At 35.9% G+C, this 25171-nt stretch overlaps 1 protein-coding gene across 1 annotated transcript in view; it reads right to left on the bottom strand.

Moving 5' to 3' along the window:
- CCDC102B (coiled-coil domain containing 102B) overlaps nt 1-25171 on the bottom strand; it is a 184066-nt gene that overhangs the window by 135505 nt on the left and 23390 nt on the right. The window contains exon 4 of the mRNA XM_032603340.1: nt 5014-5130. Within this exon, the coding sequence (XP_032459231.1) occupies nt 5014-5130 (117 nt within the window). The remainder of the gene's footprint in view (nt 1-5013; nt 5131-25171) is intronic.

Genomic DNA, 25171 nt, shown 5'->3' on the forward strand with positions numbered 1-25171 from the left:
GACTTTCTGTTTCTTTACTGAGGATTTCTATTTTTTTCATTTGTTTCAAGCATGGTCATGATTGCTGATTAAAGCATTTTTAGGATGGCCACCTTAAAATTCTCACCAAGAAATGGAAACATCTCTGTCTTTGCAGTGTTGGCATTTGTTGATTGTCTTCTTTCATTCATTCTGAGATATTTTGGTTCTTGATATGATGAGTAATATTCAACTGTGTCCTGGACATTTTGGGTATTATTTTATGAGACTCTGGTTCTCATCTAAACATTCTGTGTTAGACAGGTTCCTCTGATGTACCATTCTGGAAGGTAAAGCAGCAGCATGGACTCATTACTCCCAGGTGAAGGTAGAAGTCCAGGTCCCACCAAACCTCCTTTGGTACCTGACTGGGGATGCTCCTAGTTACTGCTGGATGGGGATGGGTGCTCCAGCTATCCACTAGACCTCTGTAGCTGGGAGAGGGTGGAGGTGAAAGTACAGGCCCCCTACGTGGTTTTCACTGACACCACAAGCTCTGGGGGGTCTCACTGCTGCCCAGCAGGGATGAAACCCTGGTCCCAGCTCAGCCTTCTATGCCAACACTCCAAAAGGAAGGACTGGGCAACTTTCTACTGTCTTGTGAGAGTGGAAATGTAGGCTCCCCATTCAGATTTACTAACAGGAGCTGAGGGGGGCACCACTGTTTTCTGTAATATTTGGTGGATTAGAACAATTATTGTCTAGTGGTTTCCTGTCTTGCTAAGCTGACCATTCCCTAGTCCTTTAACTAGAGCAAGAAGACTTCAGTTGCATTTTGTTTTTGGTTTTGTTTTTATCTGTGCCTGTTGTTATTTCCAGGCTGCTAGCTTCTTCAGCTCCAATTCTGGCATATATGCAGAGAAAAGAAAACCCAGGAAACTCCTCCATGTAATTTCTTAGGTCCCAAGATACCTAGCTGAATGCCTTTTCTCTTCAACTTTGAGTCTTTTATGTTTACTTTATGTATAATGTTCAGAGTTTTTATTTGATTTATTGAATTAAGTAGGGAAAAGTATGTCTACTTAATCTTTCCAAAGTGGAATAGGAATAGGATATAAATGTGTGAATAGGTGAGAAAAGAACAAACCACAGAAAAGAAATATGAAATCAAAATTCCCCAAAATTTGAAACTGAAATGTAAGTGATATATTTTTGGAATAATACAAGATAAACTAATTATTTTCCCTTGGAAAATGTTTATCCCAAAAAGTTTGGCCTAAAAAATGTAATGTGAGTGTTTCCTGATTATGAGTTTGCTGTCAAGAAGCAGCCAGGTTGTAGAAAAAGGTAACAATTTCTTCACTCAGAATGCCAGTTCATTTCCATTCTAAATAAACTCTCATTTCTAGTTCAAGGGGTCTTGATCTTAAATGTGGAGAAAAGATCAAATGCATCCGTTACGCATATGCATATATGCATATGTTAAGATATATTCATTTACCAAGTGACTTCCTGCTCAGAGAATTCACCTCATTACACATTGTCCAGAAGTCAATTATTTAAATACTCTGGGGCCTTTTTATCAAGACTGCATTTTGAATTTCTTTGACCAATCAGATTTCCAAAATGGGAAGATCATCATCAAACTATTTCTGAAAGAGACTGGGCAGATTAAGAGATAAGTAAAACACACTCCTCAAGTGCAAACAATACTATTATCAAATTGGTGGGTGTTAGTAACAGTTTTGTTTTGTCTTGTTTTTGTTTTTTGCGGTACGCGGGCCTCTCACTGTTGTGGCCTCTCCCGTTGAGGAGCACAGGCTCCAGACGTGCAGGCTCAGCGGCCATGGCTCACGGGCCCAGCCGCTCCACGGCATGTGAGCTCCTCCTGGACCGGGGCACGAACCCATGTCCCCTGCATCAGCAGGCAGACTCTCAACCACTGCATCACCAGGGAAGCCCTAGTAACAGTTTTTAAAAGGTGCCCATGACATATGGGGATCATCAATGGTTAGAAAATCGTGATGTTTGATATGAAGATACTATTTTTAAATTCCAACAATCAAAATCTATTGTATTTCCAGAGTTGTTGCTTCAGTAAACCCACAGAATGAGGACAGACCAGGGTAGCAATGTCAGATACTGACTGCTGGTAACATGTGGCTTCAGGATTTAACTCATGGGCTGGTGGCCTTTGGTAAGATCCTAACTTGCTGAACAATCTGACCTGAGTGTGTGCCTCTGAGAAACTGGAACTAAATAAGAACATAGGTAAAAGATTATCTATATAACATTTGATGTATCCTTGAGCATAACGTTTGTTGTGTCCTTGATCAAGGTAAGTCCTCTAAGATTCTTTCCATTGAAAGTAGCTAAGAATACACAGATCATAAGAGTATTAAAATATTAAATAAGATTTTATATTTCAATGGCTCAGCAATATATGTGTGATGTACACAGTAAGTTCTCAGTAAATGGTAGCTATTATAATAAACCTTATACTAATAAAAATGAGCAAACAACCAGAAGTGTATGTTTAGATCAATAAAATACAAATTAAAATGATCTTTTTGGCCTATCAGCTAGGAAAATTTTAAAAACAATAATATATACTGTTGGCTATAGAATGAGCATGTTTATACATTGCAGGTGAGTGAGAATGTAAATTGATATAATTTTTCTAATGGACAATCTGGCAGTGTGTATAAAATACTGAAAAAATAAACATTCTCTTGAAAAAGCCATACCATTTCTAGGAATTTACCCTAAGCCATTTTTTAATGTTTAAAGATGCATGTGGACATGCATGTTTACTGCAATATTGATTATATATGTAACACTAAAACTAAACAGATTTTTAAAAATAGATTATATTTTAATTAAATTATGGTATAATCACCCAATGACTTTTAGGCAAACATAAAAAGATTTAAAGACCTAAACATAACCAGTATAAAAAACAAAACAATGACAACAGAGTGGTTATATCTTCTTTTCCAAAGAAAGGAGGTAGCTTCTATCCTAATTTAAAGTTTAAATGAACACGTAGACTCATATATACAACACACACACACAAGCTCACTGCTTCTATAAGAATTTGTCCCAATATTTGTTTTCTTTTGAACAAAGCCTTCTTTCTGAAATTTAATTCATTCGAATATAACATTCAAGTGCACAGAGTAAAAGACATAGGCAATTCATGTCTACATTTGCTTTCAGCATTAAGTGCTTCATTAAGAATTTCAAAATAGCAAAAATTATATATCATAGTGCTTGAATATCTTATGGAAAAGTGCCTTTAGGTGGGCAAAATGTTTGTATCCTAATTTAAGATACATAATTGAGCTCTATAGATGTGAAATAGCTTACTCAAATGAGTCTCAGAACTTTCTATTACACCAAACTAAAACAGTTGTATATCAGAGCTCCTATATTGCTATGTCTCCCAATGTATCCCGAAAATGATGATCTAAGACAATGCCATCAGCTTTTGAGGAGAGTATTAACAACCATATGTGCCTTCCTCTGCATTTGTCTCTAACTCCTAAATAAGCTTGTACATGACATAGTGTGCGATCCTTAATCAAAGATACCTCTCAGATCTCAGGGCCAAGGAAAACTGGTATGTATCCTGCTGGTTTGGTTCCTCTTAGAAAACAAAAGATATACGAGCCATCATTTCTTTCCCCTTTGACTTCACTGTTAGGAAGCGATGTTTTCAACAGTTCAGTCTTTCTCATCACGGATGTCTCTATATATCCTCCCTCACCCCAACATCCCTTACATGACTCATAGAAGAGGTGACAAGGGAAGAGCTAATCTCAGGAAGGGCAAATTCTCCTGAATATCTTAGCTAATTCCCAACAGTAAAGCACTCTGCCTCTGACAATTTTTCCCCTGCAATACGTAATCTTTTCAAAAATCCTGTGTGATAACTAGTATTACTCTTACTTCCCTTATGACAATTTGTAAACTGATATTTAGAGAGGCTTAAGGAGTTGACCAGAATAAAGTAATCGGTAAGTGATGGAGCCACTTTTGTTCTGAAATCTATGCATTTTCCATTGCACTATGTTCATCTGATATAAAACATACTGAGGTGTGAATTCAGCCTTTACAGAATTTTATAAGGAAGAAACCTTCTAGTACAAATTACTTTCCTCCCAACCTATATTTTTCACTAACTTAATTCCATTTCCTGAATTGTTCTTACACATTTGTATCTAAGACATCTTCCAGAATTACCCGTTACATAATACATAATTTATGATTTCCCACTTTTAATGCACTAACACAATGTTCTATAAAGTACAAATAATTCAATCTCCCCTCCTATCTCTAAGGATGATAATTCCTCCTTTACCAACAAGACAAAGAAAACAGAATGTACAATCTGTGAAAATTAATTTGTCATTGGTGGTGGTGGTGGGAGCGGAAACTAGCTGTTTCCACCATTTTACTCGGCACACCTAAGAAATGAATTAACTATAACCAAAGTGAGGTAATTCTGCCTACTGCTAATTGCCAACAGCCATGTGAATTCAACCAGGAACTACATGTAACAAATTTTGAATGTCATTGTTCCTGATAATATCTTAACACATGAGATCCAGCAGCTGATCAAACTTTTAATAAGTATTTATTTACAGTAAGATGTATCAGCTATAAGGTAGGTTTTTTTTTTTTTTTCAGGCAAGTCTTCATTGGGGCCCCTGCTGCAGCAGGGGAGAACAAGAACAAACAGGTTCTCTTTCTTGCTCGCTTCCTCAGTGGGGGGCGAATTTGTTCCTTATACGGGGTGAGGGTAGGGGTGTGCCCAGGTGGTTTTTAGTCAATTTGTCTTTATAACATTCAGACAATTCAGATATAGTGTTGGGCCAATATCATTTCACAGCATTTTAGATCACATGTACACTGATACTTTATTTTTGATGTTCAGCAGCATTCTTTTTCATAAAATAACCAAAGACTCCTCAGTTATACTTCTTAGGACATTATATCATTTAATAACCTTCAGATATGTTTTAGTATATTACTCTTTACCCAGTATCTTACCTCTGCTCTTAACTCATAGATCACTCTGTCACTGCTATTTTTAGATTTCGATCCTTCCTTTATATCTCCTGATATTTCTTCCATTTTATTTTTATGTTGACCATGAAGAATGTCAAACTGAAAAAAGAAACTTAAAGTCATAATCACATGATATTACAAAGGCTGGTTCCAGGATAATTCACATTAGTCTTTCATTTTGCTTTCAGTTTTTTTTTCTATGTATAACCTGGTAGGTTTTGTTGTTGCTATTATAAATATTGTAGTTGAACCATGTATTTCTTTACACTTGTAGTTGAAAAGTCCTATGTTGTTGGAAAACAAATCAGCAAGTCTCCATTAATCTAAATTCACAAGTAGAAAATTGGACAAAGCTTATTTACCTCCACAGATTCTTAATAATTGACTAAGTGGATTCTAAACTAATCCAGTTAATTCTGATCTTTCAGTCTTGAATATTAGTCCCATAGTACTCTTTGAAATCCTACTTACGTATATTTTCGATGAAGTATAAAAAGTGTATAGATTGTAACAGAGACAAATTTGGGCAATGGAAAAAATACAACTGTATAATGCTCAAGCTGGTAAAATGTATGTAGAACATCTATAAAAGATGCCAATAAATTTCTATAGAAAACTACAGCAGGAAAACAGTATAAATAAACTCTGGCACATCCAGACAATGGAACATGGTTCAGCACTAAACAAACAAACAAACAAACAAACAAAAGCGCTATTAAACCATGAAAAGACATGGAGGAAACATCAAGGCATATTTTTAAGTGAAAGAAGCCAATCTGAAAAGGCTCCATACTGTATGATTCCAACTATATGACATTCTAGAAAAGGCAAAACTATGTCGTCAATGAAAAGATCAGTGGTTTCCAGGGCTTGGAGGAGGAAGGGGTGACTTGGTGGAGCACAGAGGTTTTTAAGGCAGTGAAATTACTCAGTATGAAACTCTAATGATGGATGCATGTCCTTATACATTTGTCTAAACCAGTAATGTACAACACCAAGAGTGAACCTTAGGTAAACTATGGACTTTGGGTGATTATAATGTATCCTGTAGGTTTATCAATTGTAGTAAATGTACCACTGTGGTGAAGGACCTTGGTAATGGGGGAAGCTACCTATGAGTGGGGGGGTGGGGCTGTATATGGGAGATCTATGTACCTTCCATTCAATTTTGCAGTGAACCTAAAACCTAAGTCTATAAAAAGAAACATAGGAATGAGAAAAATCCTAGAAATACAAACAATGATTTTTCCCCATAGCTGTCCTTATAATTAGAAGTTTTCAGCAGAATCATGAAATTTGATATATATATAATATGTAGATATATACACATAGGCTATTTTGTTTTATTAACATGTTTTTCCTACACTATGTAGGTTTCCAGAATTAAAATTACATAATTTGTATGTAATCTGACAATAAATTAGAATATAAAAGCTATCATTATACCACTTATTTAAAATTTTTAAATAATCTTACTCATGTTATTATTGTTAATAGTAATATTAAGCATGTACTAGTCTCTAGGAACTGGACTTGATATATATTTCCTTACTTAATGCTAACAGTAATCCTCTGTGTTAGGTATTATTATTATTACCCCCTACCCTAAAGAAAAATAAAACATATTTTTACTAGGCTTAAGTAACATTCCCAAATTCACAAAGCTAATAACTGGGGGAAGCAAATTTGAGAACATTCTTACCAAATTCATTACCTGAGTTCTTAAACCAATGCATAAACCAATACTGCATTTATAGTTGTAAAGCTAAATGTCATAATTTTCTGAAAGGCAATAAGCTTACAGAAATAAATAATAGAGGGAGCATAACAGAAGATACTATCATGCCAACATACTACAAATGGACCATGGTGGAGGGAGGGGCTGATTTGCCAACTGCACAGAGGCTTCACGTTCAGAATTGGTAATATGGAAAACGCACCACGAAAGTCAAGAGTGAAACAGGACATTATGCCACAAAGTCCATCGGAAGGTTGTCTATGCATGTTTCACTCCACTTTCATGTCAGTTAAATAGAGAGTGTGGCATTAATCTCTGGCCAAAAGAAAAGAAAAGTCACTTTGCTAAAAAAAAGAATAACAAATTGCAAGCCACAGGTTTTCGGTTGTGTCCACCAAAAAAAAAAAAAAATTAACTCATTGTGGTAATTGAGTGCCCCTAGCTTAACTTCTGAAATCTTGGTCATTACTTCTCAGGGAACTAAATCAATCATAAACCCCCCTCCCCATTGTCAACAGAACTTTCAATGAACCACTCAAAGGAGAGAAGAAGCAGGAAAATACACTTTCATATGCAACAGTAGAGGGAATCCACATCAATTACCTAAAATAATTCCATTTTCATTCATCACTGTGAGCAGAAAATCAAGGATCTCTGGACATAGGAAGAACCCCAAGGCTATGAAAAAATATGACCAAGATTAAGAAACAGAATGTCTGATAGAAAATAAACAAAACAGAAAAATGGTACAATTTAAGATATAAAAGAGAATGATTTTTTTAAAAAATCTAATCACTATCTTCAGGAAAAAAATAAATATATATTGCATTCATAAATTAAGGACAAAGCAATTTCAAAAATTTAAAGAACAATAATAGGATATTTTAAAAATGTGTCTAGCCATCCTTCCTTCAGAAAAAATTTACTAGAAAAGTTAGAAGACAGAGTTGAATGTTGGAATGTACCCGTTCTCTTGACGCATTTGCTCCTTTGGACAGCTCATGTGCACCCATGGCACTGCATACCAGTCAAAATGCTGACAACCTTCAAATGCCTCATTCCATCCTGAAGGTCTCCCCTCAACTTCTGACCCACACACCCAACTTGCTACTTATCACTTCTATAGGCTTCCAAAGCTTAACACTTTGAAAAGACTAAGTACTTCTCCTTCAAATGTTTCTCTTCTAGTCTTTGCCGTCTCAACAAATATCACCTCCATCCACCCCTTTGATCAGGCCAAAAATATTGGACTTATGATTAACTTTTTTATTTCTTTGATATGCCACATTCAGACTAAAAACAAATCAATTGAACTTAGCCTTCAATTATTTAATAAATCCATCCACTTTCTACCTTCACCACTACTGCCTTGATCAACCACCAAAATCTCAGTTATTTTAATAACTGCCACACTCTCTGCTTCTCCTCATGGATCTATATTCCCTTTCTCAAAACAGCCATCAAAATAAGCTTTTTAGGGACTTTCCTGGTGGCACAGTGGTTAAGCATCCACCTGCCAATGCAAGGGACACGGGTTCAAGCCCTGGTCCGGGAAGATCCCACATCCCTTCATGCAATATCTAAAATCCGTGGAGCAACTAAGCTTGTGCGCCACAACTACTGAGCCTGTGCTCTAGAGCCCACGAGCCACAACTACTGAAGCCCATGTGCCTAGAGCCCGTGTTCCACAATAATAGAAGCCACCGCAATGAGAAGCCCGTGCACCTCAACGAAGAGTAACCCCCGCTCGCTGCAACTAGAGAAAGCCCGTGTGCAGCAACGAAGACACAAAGCAGCCAAATGTAAATAAATAAATTTATAAAATTAAAAAAAAACTTTTTAAAAAGTAAATCAAATCATGCAACTCCACTGCTCAGATCTTTCCAGAGGCTTCCCAATCCATTCAGAGGATAAGTCAAAGTCCTTACCAGCTGCTTGGTCCTATAACCCTCAGTCCTGATCTCTTATTCTTATCCCTTATTCTAAGCCAGTCCCTCTAACCTCACAGTTCCTATACACTCCAGACAGGCAAGAGCAAAAAAGAAAATAAAAACAGTAAATGAAATATTGAACGGCCAAAGCAATTAAAACAATATAACAGAAAAAAGTTGATTAACAAATTAATGAAACAACTATACTCCCTCCTATTAAAAATCTGAGTTATTTTGATCATTTAAAAATTATTTTTGAACTCAAAATGACCTTAATTTTGCCACTTGCCTCTTCAACTTTAGGTTTAGATTAATGGAGTTGTAACTAAAAATCTATTTAGCAAATGAAAAATTGAAAGCCACGGATGGGGAGATGGTAAGGATTATTAATTTAGCAGAATTATGAATGTCATCCACAAATGATATATTACATTAGTTAAATTGAAAATGACAGAAATAGAAGGTATCTGATGAAGGGAATGAGTCAGAATTAGAAAGCATTTTCCAAGTTCATGTCCCTTTATTTAAAATTCAGTCAAGTATAGTCTCTTGCAATAGTTTTTTTTTTTTTTGAAATTGCATTACAGTATAATTCCAAAATTCCTCATTAAAATTCCTCTTTTCATACTGCAGTATTTGTGAAAGGTTAAACCAGGCAACTTATCATATCTCTGACTTGAGAAATATCTGCCATAATTTGCTTCTGGAAAATTAGCAACATTATGCATAAATATTTACTCTAATACATTTAGATTTAGCATAGAGTGGAAAAATCTTTCAGGAGAAAATGTCTAGAAAATAAAACTATTGTGTAATATAAATAAAAATATTTTCTTATTTAATCATATAATATAGGAGAAGGAAAATACATTCAACATTCAATTAATCACCAAGCATCATGATTTCTTTCAATTGTATATTTCTCAACTCTCCACATCTCTCCACATCCCCCATCAAGCTTAGGGCATCTGATTATTTCTTTCCGGATTACCATGTTAGACTCACAACAGTTTCATGATCACCCATGCCCCCAAATCTCTTCTTCACACTGAAGTTTGAGTTATTTGTTTTATTGTAATCAGATTGACCCTGGTCAACACACTTTAACAGCTCTTCCCATTGCCTTCATGTTGATACACACATTTATAATTTGGCTTTTGGGATAAGTATTGACTATCAACTAGTTCAGAATATAAGACCAAATGTTTAACAGTTAGGCAGGTTCTGGTAGGGATACCATATTCTCATGAAAGGTGAGGAATGTAAGAAGGAAATGTGCCCCAATAGAAGGCTACCCAAAATGCAGTGGACCTAGGGACAGCTAACAATGAGGTTCAGTTCATTCAAGTAACTTGAATCAACTGTAAGTGTACAGAGAAGCCTCCAAAATGTCATCACTTATATCATAGCTCCAAAACTTAGCCAAAAATTCTTTTAAGTAAACTTTACCTAAATCCCTCCCTCAACCTTAAAGAATGGTAGTAAAGACACTAAGGAATGTTTAAGTATGATTAATGCAAATTTTATTGTATCCTTCAAGTCAAAATAAAAACACTAAATAACTGATTTTAGTGGTCTTTAAACTCTTTTTCTCTCATGTTAATGTATCCTCTACCTTTTTAAAGTTTGTCTTAAAATATTATATTTATTTAGATTCAAAAAGTAAAATTTCTGGTGAATTTTAAATATTGACACTTTAAATAAAATGGTTGCATCACACTTCATGCAATATCTAAAATCCATAGAAATGTGATATTCACTGTCACCTGTTCAAAAAAATTATATTGTTAATTTTATTTCTTAAACTTTTATTTCTATTCCACCTCCTCCACATCATCTTACTGTAACATACGTTTATACTTGAAAATGTTTTTACTCTACAACATGCAATACAATTATGTATATAAAATATGTGTGTATTATATATATTACAACTGTAAGGTTCCAAATGTTAAAAAGTTTCTTTTGGATTGAATTACCTTAAGGATTATTACAGGTACGTGGTGGCTTAAAAATAAGATGGGATAGCACATATTGCGATAAATAATTACTAAATATAAACTAATCATTTACTGGAAATGTACCTCTTTATGAGACAGATAGACACATTTTTTCAATTAGTTTGTTAATCAATGGATGAAATTACTTATTGAATAGAATAAAATAAGAATTATCATCAGTTTTATTTATTCTTTTCAAAATAGGAGCACTGAGAAAGTTGATAACACATGCTGACAGAAATGGAAGATATTTTGTTATACCAGCCATTGTTTGTGTTATTTTTTAATATCCTACTAAATATACGGCAAAGTTACATTTTGATTTTATATCAAAATTTATTTTTTATTATCTATAAACTGACCAATCCATTAGGTCCTATTCCAGTATTTTTATGAAAAGGAAAAGTAGGAACCACCTGACATGCCAAAGGTTTTGTGACTCATTCGTTAGTTGGCTTATTAATACCAATACTTTAAAATGTCTCTGTGTCTGGCACTCTTTAGTTTTTCTCAGTCTGGCAAAATGTTCTAAAATAATACTGGGGATCAAGGGATCAGAAAGATAAATATGCCTTTCATTTGCGAAGTGGGTGGAGGGTAATGTGGGCTAAGATAACTCGCTTGCAAAGTACTTCCTTAGGCAGATCAATTTTTGAAGGCCCCATGTGGAAGTTGGAAATCTGGGGTTGAAAACCAAATTACTATCCCCGTGGGGAACTGTGAAAAGAAGGCAGTGGTCTGGTGGTGGTAATTATTTTAATGACTTCAGATCTTTCCATGAAAACAGAGCAATGAGAACAACAAACTAAAAAACCTATGGATACCTACAGCAAAATTAGGTGACAAGTTGTCCCTATGGACCCCAAGATACAAGTGGGTTAAGACAACCCACTCACAGCTTCAAGAGTTGCAGGAGATCAACAGCTGCTTGAGAAAACTAAATGGAATCATCGTGATCTGAGAACAGGAGAACCCCAAACTGACAATATACAATACCTGGGAGTGTGTCAAGTCAACATGAAAACAGTAGATGAAACTAGGGGAGTTTCACAATTTCTAACTGGGGAGCTTATGCGAGAGGGCCATTGTAAAGTCTGAAGAACTGGAGCAGTCTCTACCCTATATACTCTTTAAAAAAGCAGACAGGGGGCTTCCCTGGTGGCGCAGTGGTTGAGAGTCCGCCTGCTGACGCAGGGGACACAGGTTCGTGCCCCGGTCCGGGAAGATCCCACATGCCGTGGAGCGGCTGGGCCCGTGAGCCATGGTCGCTGAGCCTGCACGTCCGGAGCCTGTGCTTTGCAACGGGAGAGGCCACAACAGTGAGAGGCCCATGTACCGCAAAAAAAAAAAAAAAAAAAGCAGATAAGACTTCTTTTAAAAATACCCCCTCCCCTCAGAGGATAATGCTGAGAACAGGATCCACATTGAGAGGAACAGTGGCAATAAAGGCAGAGAAGGGATCCATGTAGAAGTCTGCTGGAGAACAGGGCCAGGAGGTTTTGGAGAGGACAAGGCCATAATCTGGGGCACACTGCACAAATATTAAGAGTAATGAGCTCTAAAGCAGCGAAGCTAGCAAACATTTCTTTATTCACCCACTTTCCCTCCTATGTACCAAAAACACCTAAATCCATTTAAGAATGAGCAACAAAAGAGGGTCATAGTTGAATCATATGTAGTGTTATATAAGGACAAAAGAATGAGAAAAAGAATAATCTTAAATACAATGAGAATATGATATAAATAGTGAGAACATTCTAGACATACATGCCCACTAGAGAAAAAGAAGAATCAAATTTTTCAATGTGACCAAAACAACATCAATAAAATTATAAATAACATGAAAGAGCAATGCAACCAAGAATTTAAATATTCAGAAATATAATAATATTCAGGAAAGAATTAGAAATAAAAATCACTTCTGAATAATCTAAAAGGAACACAAGAGCAAAAAAGTGCAACAGATGCTGCCTTAAGAGACAAGGTAAAAAGAAATAAGATGCTAAATAACCAAAAGTAATGAACAAACTGTGATGAACAGAGGAGAATGATAAAGAAGATTCAACATATTTATAAATTTACCAGTTCTTTCCACTGAAATGGCCTGGAAATAATGACCATCTCAGCACATTTCTACACACAGATTGTGGTCTTGAGCTATTCCTCACTGAGAATCCAGGACTCTGAAGAAATGGCTTATTTCAGATCTAAAACAAAGATATTTTGGTATATCTAGTATATTTTGTCATACCACAGAGTAAGGAAACTGTAAGAGTTTTCTAGGATTGCATCAAATGTTCTCAGTAGCCAATATTAAGAAGTTTCTGCTCTCTAAATATGGGAATTTTTGAACATCAGTAGGGATAATAATTGCAGTATGTTAACGCACACTCAATAAGTTTAAATTCATGAATTCATAATGATACTAAAAATACTAGTTTGATTAACACTGGGGAATGCTAGTGAACTAATTTATTATTTTGTAAATTGGTAAAGAAAGGGAAAATAATCTCTCATGTTTCCTGACTATATCTAAATGCATAAAGTATTATGTGAGAAGTTCTCTTCATTTAAATATTCCAACTAATAGCTTAAGGAGAAATAAGAGAATATCACAATTTTGCAGCTCCGAATTAATCGATGGTTCTAGGCAATGAGCATCGGTCTGCTAGCACCTCAGGGACACCCAAATACCATGTGCTTCTTAAGGGAAGAATACCCCACCTAGGAGAACATCCTGAAAGAGAATTACATCAAACCTATTGATCCAGCTACCATTTTATAAGAAACATAGAGAACAGAGAAATGTAGCAAATCGTACCTTAAGGTGCAATCTCTAAAATCCAAAATAAAACTTCAGGACAAATGACTTGGCTTTTTAAATAAATTATAAGAAGGAAAAAAGGAAAAAGAAATATAAAAAAAACCTACATATTAAAACACACTTAATAAGATATATCCAATTAAAATGTCTGAGCTTCATGTGAATTATTTATCTCTTGATAAATTAGTAAAAGAAAGGGTGATTAACAGCTTAGAAACCATGTAAAAAATAAAATGTTACACAAAAAAGGGTAATGACCTTTGTTCTTTTAATTCAGTAAAAAATAAAATATCTTGAATAAAAATATGAGTTATTTTAAAACAGGTTATCATGACTTATCAAAACATATATAAACCCATATTCTGTATAAAAATTGACTGCTTTTTCAAAAAATAATATTTAAAGGGAAACAAGATTAAAAAAACACATACTTCTAATACATAATCAAAATGATACTGACTGCTAAACAAGATGGAGTCACAGAAGCTAAATTTGCCAAACTGAAACCACTAAAAAGCAAGAAAAATGGAAGAAACAATTGTTGTAAAGACATTGATTATCAGGCAATCCCTGAGAAAACAAAAAGAGCCCTAAAAATAGCCAGTTTATTACCTGGAAGGAGTTTCAGTTCACAGGGTAGGGAGGGGAAGCAAGGAAGAAGCTGGTGGTACCCCCGAGTTTGGGTGAAGCTGGGAGCGATGGGATGAGGGGTAGCTGAGGCAAAGGTACCAGAGTGGAGAGAACGGAGTAGAGGGGAACCCTGGAGGTCTGCAGAGTACTCACCAGGGTGGTGATCTGAGCATACTTGTAAGAAAACTAACTCCCAAGAGAATTAAAAGAAACACTGCCTAGGCCTCACATAAGGCCAGTAATAATTCCTATTGCCAGCTGCCAAAATAGAAGACCTCATAATTCACATTTCCATTACAAAAAGGACTCAGAATGGTTTTGCCTCCATAGTCAGTAGGAAATATAGCCTTAGACTAAATGCTGCTCTGGTCTTATCTAACAAGGTTTAAAGGCTTTAAGACAAAAAAGATTAAATTATTTCCAAGTAATAAAACTACATCTCTGAACAAAGCTCAAAAATAATTTTAAAAAATGAAAATATTCAGTGCCACCCAACAAGAAAAAATTGCTAATGACAGAAGTCCAGTCAAAAATTGCGTGTTATGCAAACAAATAGGAATGCATGACCCATAATGAGGAGAAAAATTCATCAATTGAAACTGGCCCAGAAAGAACAAAGATGATAGAATTAGAAGTGACCAAGAGGGCTTAATGTTTCCCTCAGCCTGACTAAAATTAGAGGGGTTTATTTGTGACTACAGGTCCTTGGCTTTCATTGTCTTAGAGTGTTTATTTTGAAAACAACAACAACAACTTGTAATTGTAAATTCTTTCCCTGCCCCTTTGAGGCATAAATCTGCCAGCCTTTTGCCAGCTTTATAACCCAGGGAGTTCCTTCTCTAGGACCTGGGAACTATCTCTTTGAAATGTAAACATTGAAGGAGTTAGCACCTCTATTGCCCAGTCTCTATGGGAAGGCAGTTAGCAAACAGTGATAACCTAATCATAGCGAAGAACATTTGAAAACTCAGGAACAACCAAGGTGCTTGGTATATTGCCACTGACCAAACTTCCCCTTCCAAGCCACCCAGTACTCACCATTCACTCACCTCAGTAGGATTACACTGGGTGCCAATTAGCAAACAGTGGGACAACTTCAAGAGTCTTAATGTACTTATAATTGGTGTCCCTGACAAAGGGATGAAGACAAATATTTAAAAAACATAATGATGAGAAATTTTCCAAGTTTAATAAAAAGTATGAACACACAGATCCAAGAAATTCAACACACCCCCAAGAACAAAGATATATGCAGAGATCACAGCAACACACATTAAAATCAAATTGCTCAAAGCCAGCAATGAAGAAAGTGTTCTTTTTTTCCATCATTTATAACTACCAAATGTGCCTTAAAATATTTTTTGTATATTTTTCCAGTTTACTGAGACATAATTGACATGTAACATTGTGTAAGTTGAAGGTGTACAATGTGATGATTTGATACACCTACATATTGTGAAATGTTTACAATAATAAGGTTAGTTAACACATCCTTCACTTCACATAATTACCATTTTGTTGTTGCTGTTATGGCGAAAATATTAAAGCTCTACTCTCACAGTAACTTTTGAGTTACTATGTAGTAACTCAATACAATATTATTAACTACAGTCATCACACTGTCTTCCAAAGTGGCTGTATCATTTTGCATTCTCACCAGCAATGAATGAGAATTCCTGTTGCTCCACATCCTAGCCAGCATTTGGTGTCAAGTGTTCTGGATTTTGGACACTCTCATAGGTATGTAGTGGTATTTCACTGTTGTTTTAATTTGCATTTTCCTGATGACATAGGATGTGTGAGCATCTTTTGATATGTTTATTCTCCATCTGCACATCTTTGGTGAAGTGTCTGTTCAAGTCTTTGGCCCATTTTTTAATCCAATTGCTTATCTTCTTATTGTTGAGCTTTAAGAGTTCTCTGTATACTTTGGATAACGGTCCTTTATCAGATGTGTCAAATGTTTTCTCCCAGTCCTTGGCTTGTCCTTTCATTCTCTTGACATTGTCTTTAGCTGAGCAAAAGTTTTTGATTTTAGTGAAGTCTGGTTTATCAATTATTTCACTCATGGATCACACTTTTGCTCTATCCAAAATGTCATCACTATACCCAAGGTCATCCAGTTTTCTCCTATGTTATCTTCTAGAAATTTGATAATTTTGTGTTTCACATTTAGATCTATGATCTGTTTTAAGCTAATTTTGGGGAAAAGTGTAAGGCCTGTGTTTAGATTCTGTTTTTTTTTTTTTTTGGCATGTGGATGTCCAGTTGTTTCAGCACAATTTGTTGAAAAGACTATCTTTGCTCCATTGTATTGCTTTTGCTCCTTTGTCAAAGATTTGTTAACTATATTTATGTGGGTCTATTTCTGGATTCTCTATTCTGTTCCATTGGTCTATTTGTCTATTCTTTTGTCAGTGCCACACTGTGTTGATTACTGTAGCTTTATAGTAAGTCTTAAAGTCAGGCAGCATCAATCCTTCAACTTGTTCTTGTTCTTCAATATTGTACCAGCTCTTCTGGGTCTTTTACCTCTCCCTATTATCCTTAGAACCAGTTTTTCAATATCCATAAAACAACTTGCTAGGATTTTGATTGGGACTGCATTGAATCCATAGATTGAGTTGGGAAGAACCAGCATCTTGACAGAATTGAGTCTTCCTATCCATGAATAGAAGCATCTTCAAGATATATTTTTGAATGTGATACCATTTTAATTGTTGCTGTTAAGGCTTTTAAACACAGAGTATTGTTCTCCAAGTACACACACACACACACACACACACACACACACACACACACACACACACAGAGCTCCAAGTCCTTTAGCTCACAAAGAACATGAAATTATAGAATATCATAGTTCTTGGGGAGGAAAAACATGTTTCAGATTTTTACTTTTAGAAAAATAGGGTTTTTAAAGGATTAGCATGGTTTAATTCTTAATTAAATATTGCCTGAAGCTGCACAAAATTACCATAGTATAAAACTAGGAAAATCAAATATTCATGTTTGAATATATTTTTTTTAGAGCTAAAGTATATGATTTAACTTCACCAAGTGAAAAAAGAGTGCCAACTTTGGTAATAATGAAAAAATATCTTACATTTCTACAAAGCTTTAGAAATTGAAATGTTTTTCTTTGTTTTCTTTGTTTTCCTACTTAGTCTTGGTCTCTTGATGACCTGTACTTCTGTCAAAATCAAAATTTTCATTTAAGAAAAGTAATATAATTTTAAAATGTTTACATCTTGCTTCAGACATGAATAAAACAGCTAAATGTTAATATATTTTCTTATGGGAAACAGAAACTTATGCCTCCTAATAGTTTTTTCTAAATGAGGTTGCCATAAAAAAATTCAACATGTTTATGTTCTTGAGTTGTAACAGGAAGAATTGGTAGAAAGTCAGATTACAGAAACTCTATTCAAAAACCTATGTAAGTTGAAAGAAGCCAGTCATAAATTTCCATTTATATGAAATGCCCAGCATAGGTAAATCTACAGTATTACATTAGATTAGTAATTAACTAAAGCTGTGGGGATTGGCGGGAAATAAGGAGTCACTGCTAATGGATCTAGGGTTTCTTTCTGGACTGATGAAATGTTCTAAAGTTGATTATGGTGACAGTTGCACAACTTTGTGAATATATTTTAAAAACATCAAATTATATGCTTTACAATGAGTTGTACGGTATGTGAATTATATCTCAATAAATCTATTAAAATATGTAAAAAGCAAAGATTATTTTAGTCAAAAGATTTATAGCAATTACGCCTTCTAATTTAATTTTAAAATCACAAAGAGCTTCTGTTAGAAGCATACTTAATCAAATTAAGTATGAAACACGAGTTCTCATCTCTTAATTTGTCTCATTGGCACCCCTATTTTATGAAGAATCAAAAAGCCTCATCACCCACTTCTCTGTGTATTTCATAATTAAACATTGAGAATGTAATTCAAAATGAATTCGAACATTTCACACTTAAACTCTCTCTGTCAATATTAAAATGGCACTTGAACTTATGCATATGATGCTGTTGGTAATGTAATTAAGTTACTCTTGGAAACATTCCCTTTTACATGATTTTTCACTAATTTGGTGACTTGAAATTTGTTAATACATTCTTACTCTCCCCTAACATATGGCGTTTTGAAATCATTGGAGACTGGAGCCTGACCTGTACAAATCTTTCCCACAACCAAATAGTTGATAAAATCACTTTTCTTCTTTGGGATTTTATGCTTTTTTGTGTAAACAATGCAATGTCTAGAATCAGCTAAAGAGCTAAAGCCATCTAAATAGTGAAAAAAAAGTCAGAACAATGGAAAATAGGCCAAAGAAATCATAAAATATATAAAGTATATATTTCACTTTATAATTGATGTTACTAACTAGGAGTACATGCAGTGCTTCCAATGCCAATTGCACAACTGGCAAAAGAGAGAAAAATCATTGAGTGGAAATAAACCAGGACTTGCAGCAAGCAGATATGGTCAAGTTATGACTTTTTCAGTAAAGTTGGTGTATTAAGGTTCTTTAGAGAAACAGACTAAGACACACACACACACACACATATATATATATACACACACACATATTCCCAAGATCTACAGTCGGCAAGCTGAAGACCAAGGAAAGCCAGTGGTGAAAGCTCCAGTCCAAGTTAAAAGACCTGAGAACCAGAAGGGCTCATGGTAGAGCTCCCACCTGAGTCAACATGTTCCAGATCCAGGGAAAGCTGATGTTTCAGTTCAAGTCCAAAACCAGGGCAAAACCGATGCCCCAGGTCAGAGACAGTTGGGCAGAAGGAATTCCCTCTTACCTGCACAAGAGTTGGACTTTTTGTTTATTCAGGCCTTCAGTTGATTAGATGAGGCCCACCCACATTAGGAAGGGCAATGTGCTTTACTCAGTCTACTCACTCAAATGCTAATCTCATGCCAAAACACCCTCACAGACACACCCAGAATAACGTTTGACCAGATATCTGGGCACTTGGTGGTGGCCAAGTCAAGTTGATCTTTAACATAAAATGGTCACAACTGGTTTTGGGGATTTCCACAGTCCCCACTCCCCTCCCCAGGTGATGTTTTAGAGCAGCAGATATCAATTAAAGGTGCACACCAGGATAACGAGCTTCTAAAAGCACAGACATGTAATCGGTACTCCTAACCAAATAAATCAAAATCTTTCAAGAGACAGCTGGACAGATATATTTTTAAAAATTATTTTCAGTTGAATCTAATGGATTCTGCTAATTCAGTACAATTGCATTAAAAGATTATTTACCATTTTTTATAATATCCAGATTATCCATGTGAGAACTCTCATGAGATTTCATCAGCAACTCATTTTGTATATATCAGAAGATGTTTAATGTGAATATAGAATTATATCTTCGACCAACTTTGATCGTAACCTCAGAACTATATTACAAAGGAAAATTTCCTCAAGTGATAATTATACATTCTAAAGTGCATTTCAAAGAATACTCTTTGTTCTTGTGTGTCACCTGTGCCTTTTCAGTTCTCCCATATGATACCTCTAAAAATACCAGCTAAAGGAGCCTTCTGTCTTTATGATTTCTTAACTCTCTTTAAAACTTCTGGTACTAATTAGGATGCACCACGGCCCTAAAGAGGAGACAGTGATGCCCTGAGTCTCCACCACATCCATAACCCTTTCTCAACAGAGCAGCTACACTCAGTTCCTCCCACATAACTTGCCATACTTTGAGATGTGATCCTGGGCACAATCCCGAGGATGCCTCACTCAAATGCTGCTGTCTAGAAGGTGGTCAGTGACCCAGAAAATAATCTAAGACAGGAACTCATTTCACCAGGGGATAATAATTAAATGAAAAGAGACTGAAAACCACATAAAGCCCTGCACACAGAAGTTCACAGCAGCCTTACCCATAACTGCTAAAACTTGAAAGCAACCAAGATGTCCCTCAGCAGGTAGCTGGATAAACTGTGATACATCCACTCAGTGGAATATTACTTAGCCCTAAAAAGAAAGGAGCTATCAAGCTGTGAAAAGACATGGAGGAAAGCATATCACTAAGTGAAAGAAGCCAGTCTTAAGAAGTTACATACTGTATGATTCCAACTATATGACATTCTGAAAAGGCAAATCTATGGAGACAAGAAAATATCAGTGGTTGCCAGGTGTTGAAGGAGGTGGGGCAAGGAAGAATGAATATGTGGAACACAGAGGATTGGGGGGACAGTAAAAACACTATGTATGATACCATAATGGTGGAAATATATCATCATACATTTGTCTAAACCCACAGAATGTACCCTAAGGTACATTCACACCGAGTGAACCCTAAGGTAAATGGTGGACTTTGGGTGTTTATGATGTGTCAGCATAGGTTCATCCTTGGTAAAAAATGTACCATTCTGTTGAGTGATGTTGACAACTGGAGAGGCTTGTATGTGTAGGGACAGGAGGTATACGGGAAATCTCCACTTCGGAGAGCAGTATAGAGTTTCCTCCAAAAATTAAAAATATAAGTACCATGTGATCCAGCAATCCCACTTCTGGGTATATAACCAAAATAATTGAAATCAGGATCTCTAAGAGATACGTGCAACCTCACATTTACTGCGTCATTATTCACAACAGCCAAGATACGGAAACAACCCAAACTGACAGATAAATGAATACAGAAAATGAGGTATATACGTACAATGGGATATCATTCAGCCTTAAAAGTAAGGAAATCCTGCCGTTTGCAACAACACGGATGAACCTAGAGGAAATTATGCTAATAAAATAAATCAGTAACAAAAAGACAAACGTAGCATGATGCCACTGATGTGAGGTATTTCTAAAATAGTTAAATTTACACAAGCAGAGAATAGAATGGTGGTTACCAGGGGTTGGGGTTGGGGGAGGGCAAAATGGGGAGTTGTTTTTAAATGAATACAAAGTTTCTGTTGTGTGAGATGAATAAGTTTTAGAGATCTGTTGTACAACATAGTACTTTAGTTAACAATATAGTATTGTGTCCTTTAAAATATTGGGTTGGCCAAAAATTCCTTTGGTTTTTAAGTAAACATAAAAGACATATTTTTCATTTTCACCAAGAACTTTATTGAACAACCCTTTTCACCCTTTTCTTCCACTACCTTCTGCCATTTTTCAGGCAACTTCATAATTCCATCTTCCCAAAACTTTTTATCTTTTTGAGCAAGGAACTGTCCCAGGTGCCTTTTACAGTCTTCCAGGGAACTGAAATGTTTTCTATTAAGAGAATTTTGTAAAGACCGAAATAAATGGAAATCCAAAGGTGCACTGTGTGGTGAATACGGTGGATGAATCAGAACTTCCCAGCCAAACTGTAACAGTTTTTGCCTGGTCATCAAAGAAACACGCAGTCTTGCATTATTCTGATGGAAGATTATGCATTTTCTGTTGACTAATTCTGGACACTTTTCATCGAGTGCTGCTTTCAGTTGGTCTAACTGCCAGCAGTACTTGTTGGAATTAATCCTTTGATTTTCCGGGAGGAGCTCATAATAGAGGACTCCCTTCCAATTCCACCACATACACAACATCACCTTCTTTGGATGAAGACCGGCCTTTGGTGTGGTTGGTGGTGGTTCCTTTCACTTGCCCCACAATCTCTTCCATTCCACATTATTGTACAGTATCCACTTTTCATTGCCCATCACAATTTGTTTTAAAAACAGAACTTTTTCATTACATTTTGGTAGAGGATTGCATGCGGAAATACGGTCAAGAAGGTTTTTTTCACTTAACTTATGTAGAACCCAAACATCAAAGCAATTAAAATAACCATTTGCACCAATAGCTGGTGCAAATGGTTTTCAAAACTTGACTTGGATATTTTGAGTATGTTGGCTATCTCCACGTGGTATAACGTTGACTGTTCTCAATTAATGTCTCGATTTGATCACCATCAACTTCAACTCGTCTACCGGACCGCGGAGCATCATCCAGTGAGAAATCTCCAGTATGAAACTTCAAAAACCACTTTTGACACATTCGATCACAGCACCTTCTCCATACACTGCACAAATCCTTTTTTGCGTTTCAGTTGTGTTTTTAACTTTCTTGAAATAATAAAGCATAATATGCCGAAAATATTGCTGTTTTCTTCCATCTTCAATATTAAAATGGCTACACAAAAATTCACCATCTTTGATTAGTTTTTGTTTGTTTGTTTGGGTTTTTTTGATTAGCTTTTTTTTAATGCACGCTGATATGACAGCTGTCTCAATACAATCTAACAAAATTGTTTCGAATGAAGTTAAAGACAAAAAGCACTACTAGAGCCATCTTATGAAAAAAAAAAGAAACGAATGAGTTTTTCAGCCAACCCAAAATATTAAAAGGATAGATCTCATGTGAAGTGTTCTTACCACAAACAAGCACACACACACACACACATACACATAAGAACACAAGAAAAATGCTGGAGGTGATGTATATATTTAGTGCCTCGGTGTGATGGTGGTACCATGGATGTATGCATATATATGTCCAAACTCATCAAAATGCATACACTGTGCTCAATTTTTTGTATATCATTTATACCTCAGTAAAGCTAAACAAAATCATTAGAAACAGTTGGAACGCCCCACCACCAAAAAAAAAAAGTCACCCTCTAAATCCCCCGCAGTCATGTACTCCTAATTCCAGTGTCCTTGTCTTTAAACTATATATTTAAAAAAACAAAAAGGGACGTTTATAGAGTTACAAAATGATACATAATGTATATGAAAAGAATGAACAACTTTTAATTTATTGTTCCAGATCTTTTATACCATAGAGAATTTTTAAATGGCATGCTATGTTTTATAGCTGATTCTTTCACTCAGGTGTATACAATCAACACCTTTGGTGTCAGTACACGGCAGGGCTAAGATGAGCAGAGTGCCTTGATTCAATCTCCTTTTCAACATGAAAACTGCTCCTGCAGGTAAAAATCCTCATGCTACTTACTAAAAGGAAGATCCTTATCTTCAGAATGGTCTTAACTGAATATCCCTGCATAGGGATTTCTTATAGGAAAAGATAAAACCAGAATCTTTGGATGTATGAGGTATGCATCGCTGGAAAGTGTCCTGTCAGCTGGAATAGAAAATAAAGATGTTTTGCAGACTGAATGTTCCTCTCGATGTGAGGCCATTGTCACTGTGTCACTCCTTTAGGGACCTTATATTTTACTTCTTTTCAACCTACTTTTAACATCATTCTCAAACTATTAATTTGTATAGATTAATTAAATATCAGCTGACTCCTTTGTACTGTATTTTAAATTTTAAAATAGTGTTGGTTAACTTAAACAGATGCTAAAACATCTGATTTCAACCTATCTTTTCATCATTTTATGTTTCTACAAGTAAAGTAGATTCTGAAGAGCCTAATTTTCTTTCATAATACTTACAATAGCCTTAGAGTTAAGGAAGTCATCTCGGTGTTCTGAGGGTTACCTTGGTGATGTCTATGAATTATCCACTAGTAGTTCAATTAATTCTGACTTATGTAATTTAGTGCTTACATTATTCTTAATTACGTTTGTTTAAAAAGGTCTTGAGGGCACTTGTATGAGCAAAGTGGTGTCCCATAGGCTTCATTGTTCTTATACATTTATAGAATTCTAATATGGTATTTTATCAGCCTCACTCTTTGTCCTGATAAGCTAATTTATATCTGGCAAAGAACAAGCTAAACAGATTTTCATGATGGATAGGATGTTAGGGGCGAAGGTTCACTCCAGTGCCCTGGAAAATCTAAAATCTTCAGGGATGTAGAGCAGTAGCCTCATCAGGTAATAAAAGGCTTGACATGCACACACTGCTTTATTTAAAATAAAATGCCTTTCCATGAAAAAAAACTTAAAAGAAATAACTAGCAAAACAAAACAAAAAAAGAAAAACTAGGATCTCAACTACTCTCCTTACACTATAGCCATAGCCACCATTCAGGAATACAAGCATATAGAGCTAGATAAAAAAGCTTTGGTCTTCACAAATCATAACCACGTTTGATCAGCACTGCATAGAGGCAAATGAATAAAGCAGACGTGACGTATATTATCACGAAATTCAGAGTTCAGTGGGAAAGGCAAATAGAAAGTAAACCAAAAAATAATTGCAGTTGATAAGGTCTTTTAAAAATCTTGTACATTTCTCCGAGGGAAAATAGTAAAGGAAGTTTTTTCGGGAATAGAACCATTCCCTTTTATAAAGTGACATGTAAACTGAAGTTAATGGCAAGATGTGACTGGTGGATGGGAGGTGAAAGGGTTGTTGTGTGACTGTTTCGATGGAAAAAAAACAGCCTGAAACAGAAAATATAAACATAAACACACACACACACACATATAAGGCAATGGGTACTCGCTTGTGAATAAGTGAAACAATGTACAGCACTCCTGGGCGGGTCCATACAAACTGTCCTCATGTGACCCCCACCCCCATTCTCTCCTGTGTCTAATCTCTGGTCTGATGCAGACTGTCCAGCTAAATGACCTCTGAGAGCTCAGGGCACAGCGGAGTCAGTGACAGAAGGAGAAGGCTGGACTCCAAACACAGGTAGGGAATGTATATGCATCAAAAATAGTTCACTGCTGGGTACTGTCTGCTGGAATTTGGGGCATTGCCTTTTAGAGCAGTTGGGGTGGAAAGAGGGGTATTATTACCGGGCATCCACTGAACTGTCGACATCAGGTGGCTTAGCCAGCTGGACCTGGATAGCGGGAAGTCACTGAAGTGTTTTTATGATCCAGTTTACATTTTGAGAGCTGTCACCCTGCTTGCTGGGTGGACAAGTGAATAGGTCAACAGTGCTGGGCAAGGGACCTAGAAGAGAGGGCAAGAGGAGGAGACAGGATGGCTCTGCCTGGGTGAGGGGAGGGGAGGAGTTAGAATTGACAACCTACATTAATGTTCTGGGTCATTTCTAGGGAGTAGTTCCTTTAAGTCACAAAAATAGCAATATGAGACAGCTTTGAAATTAGCTTCGAGCTAACAA

Source organism: Phocoena sinus, chromosome 14 (assembly GCF_008692025.1).
Source record: "Phocoena sinus isolate mPhoSin1 chromosome 14, mPhoSin1.pri, whole genome shotgun sequence".
In the NCBI taxonomy this organism is placed as follows: domain Eukaryota; kingdom Metazoa; phylum Chordata; class Mammalia; order Artiodactyla; family Phocoenidae; genus Phocoena; species Phocoena sinus.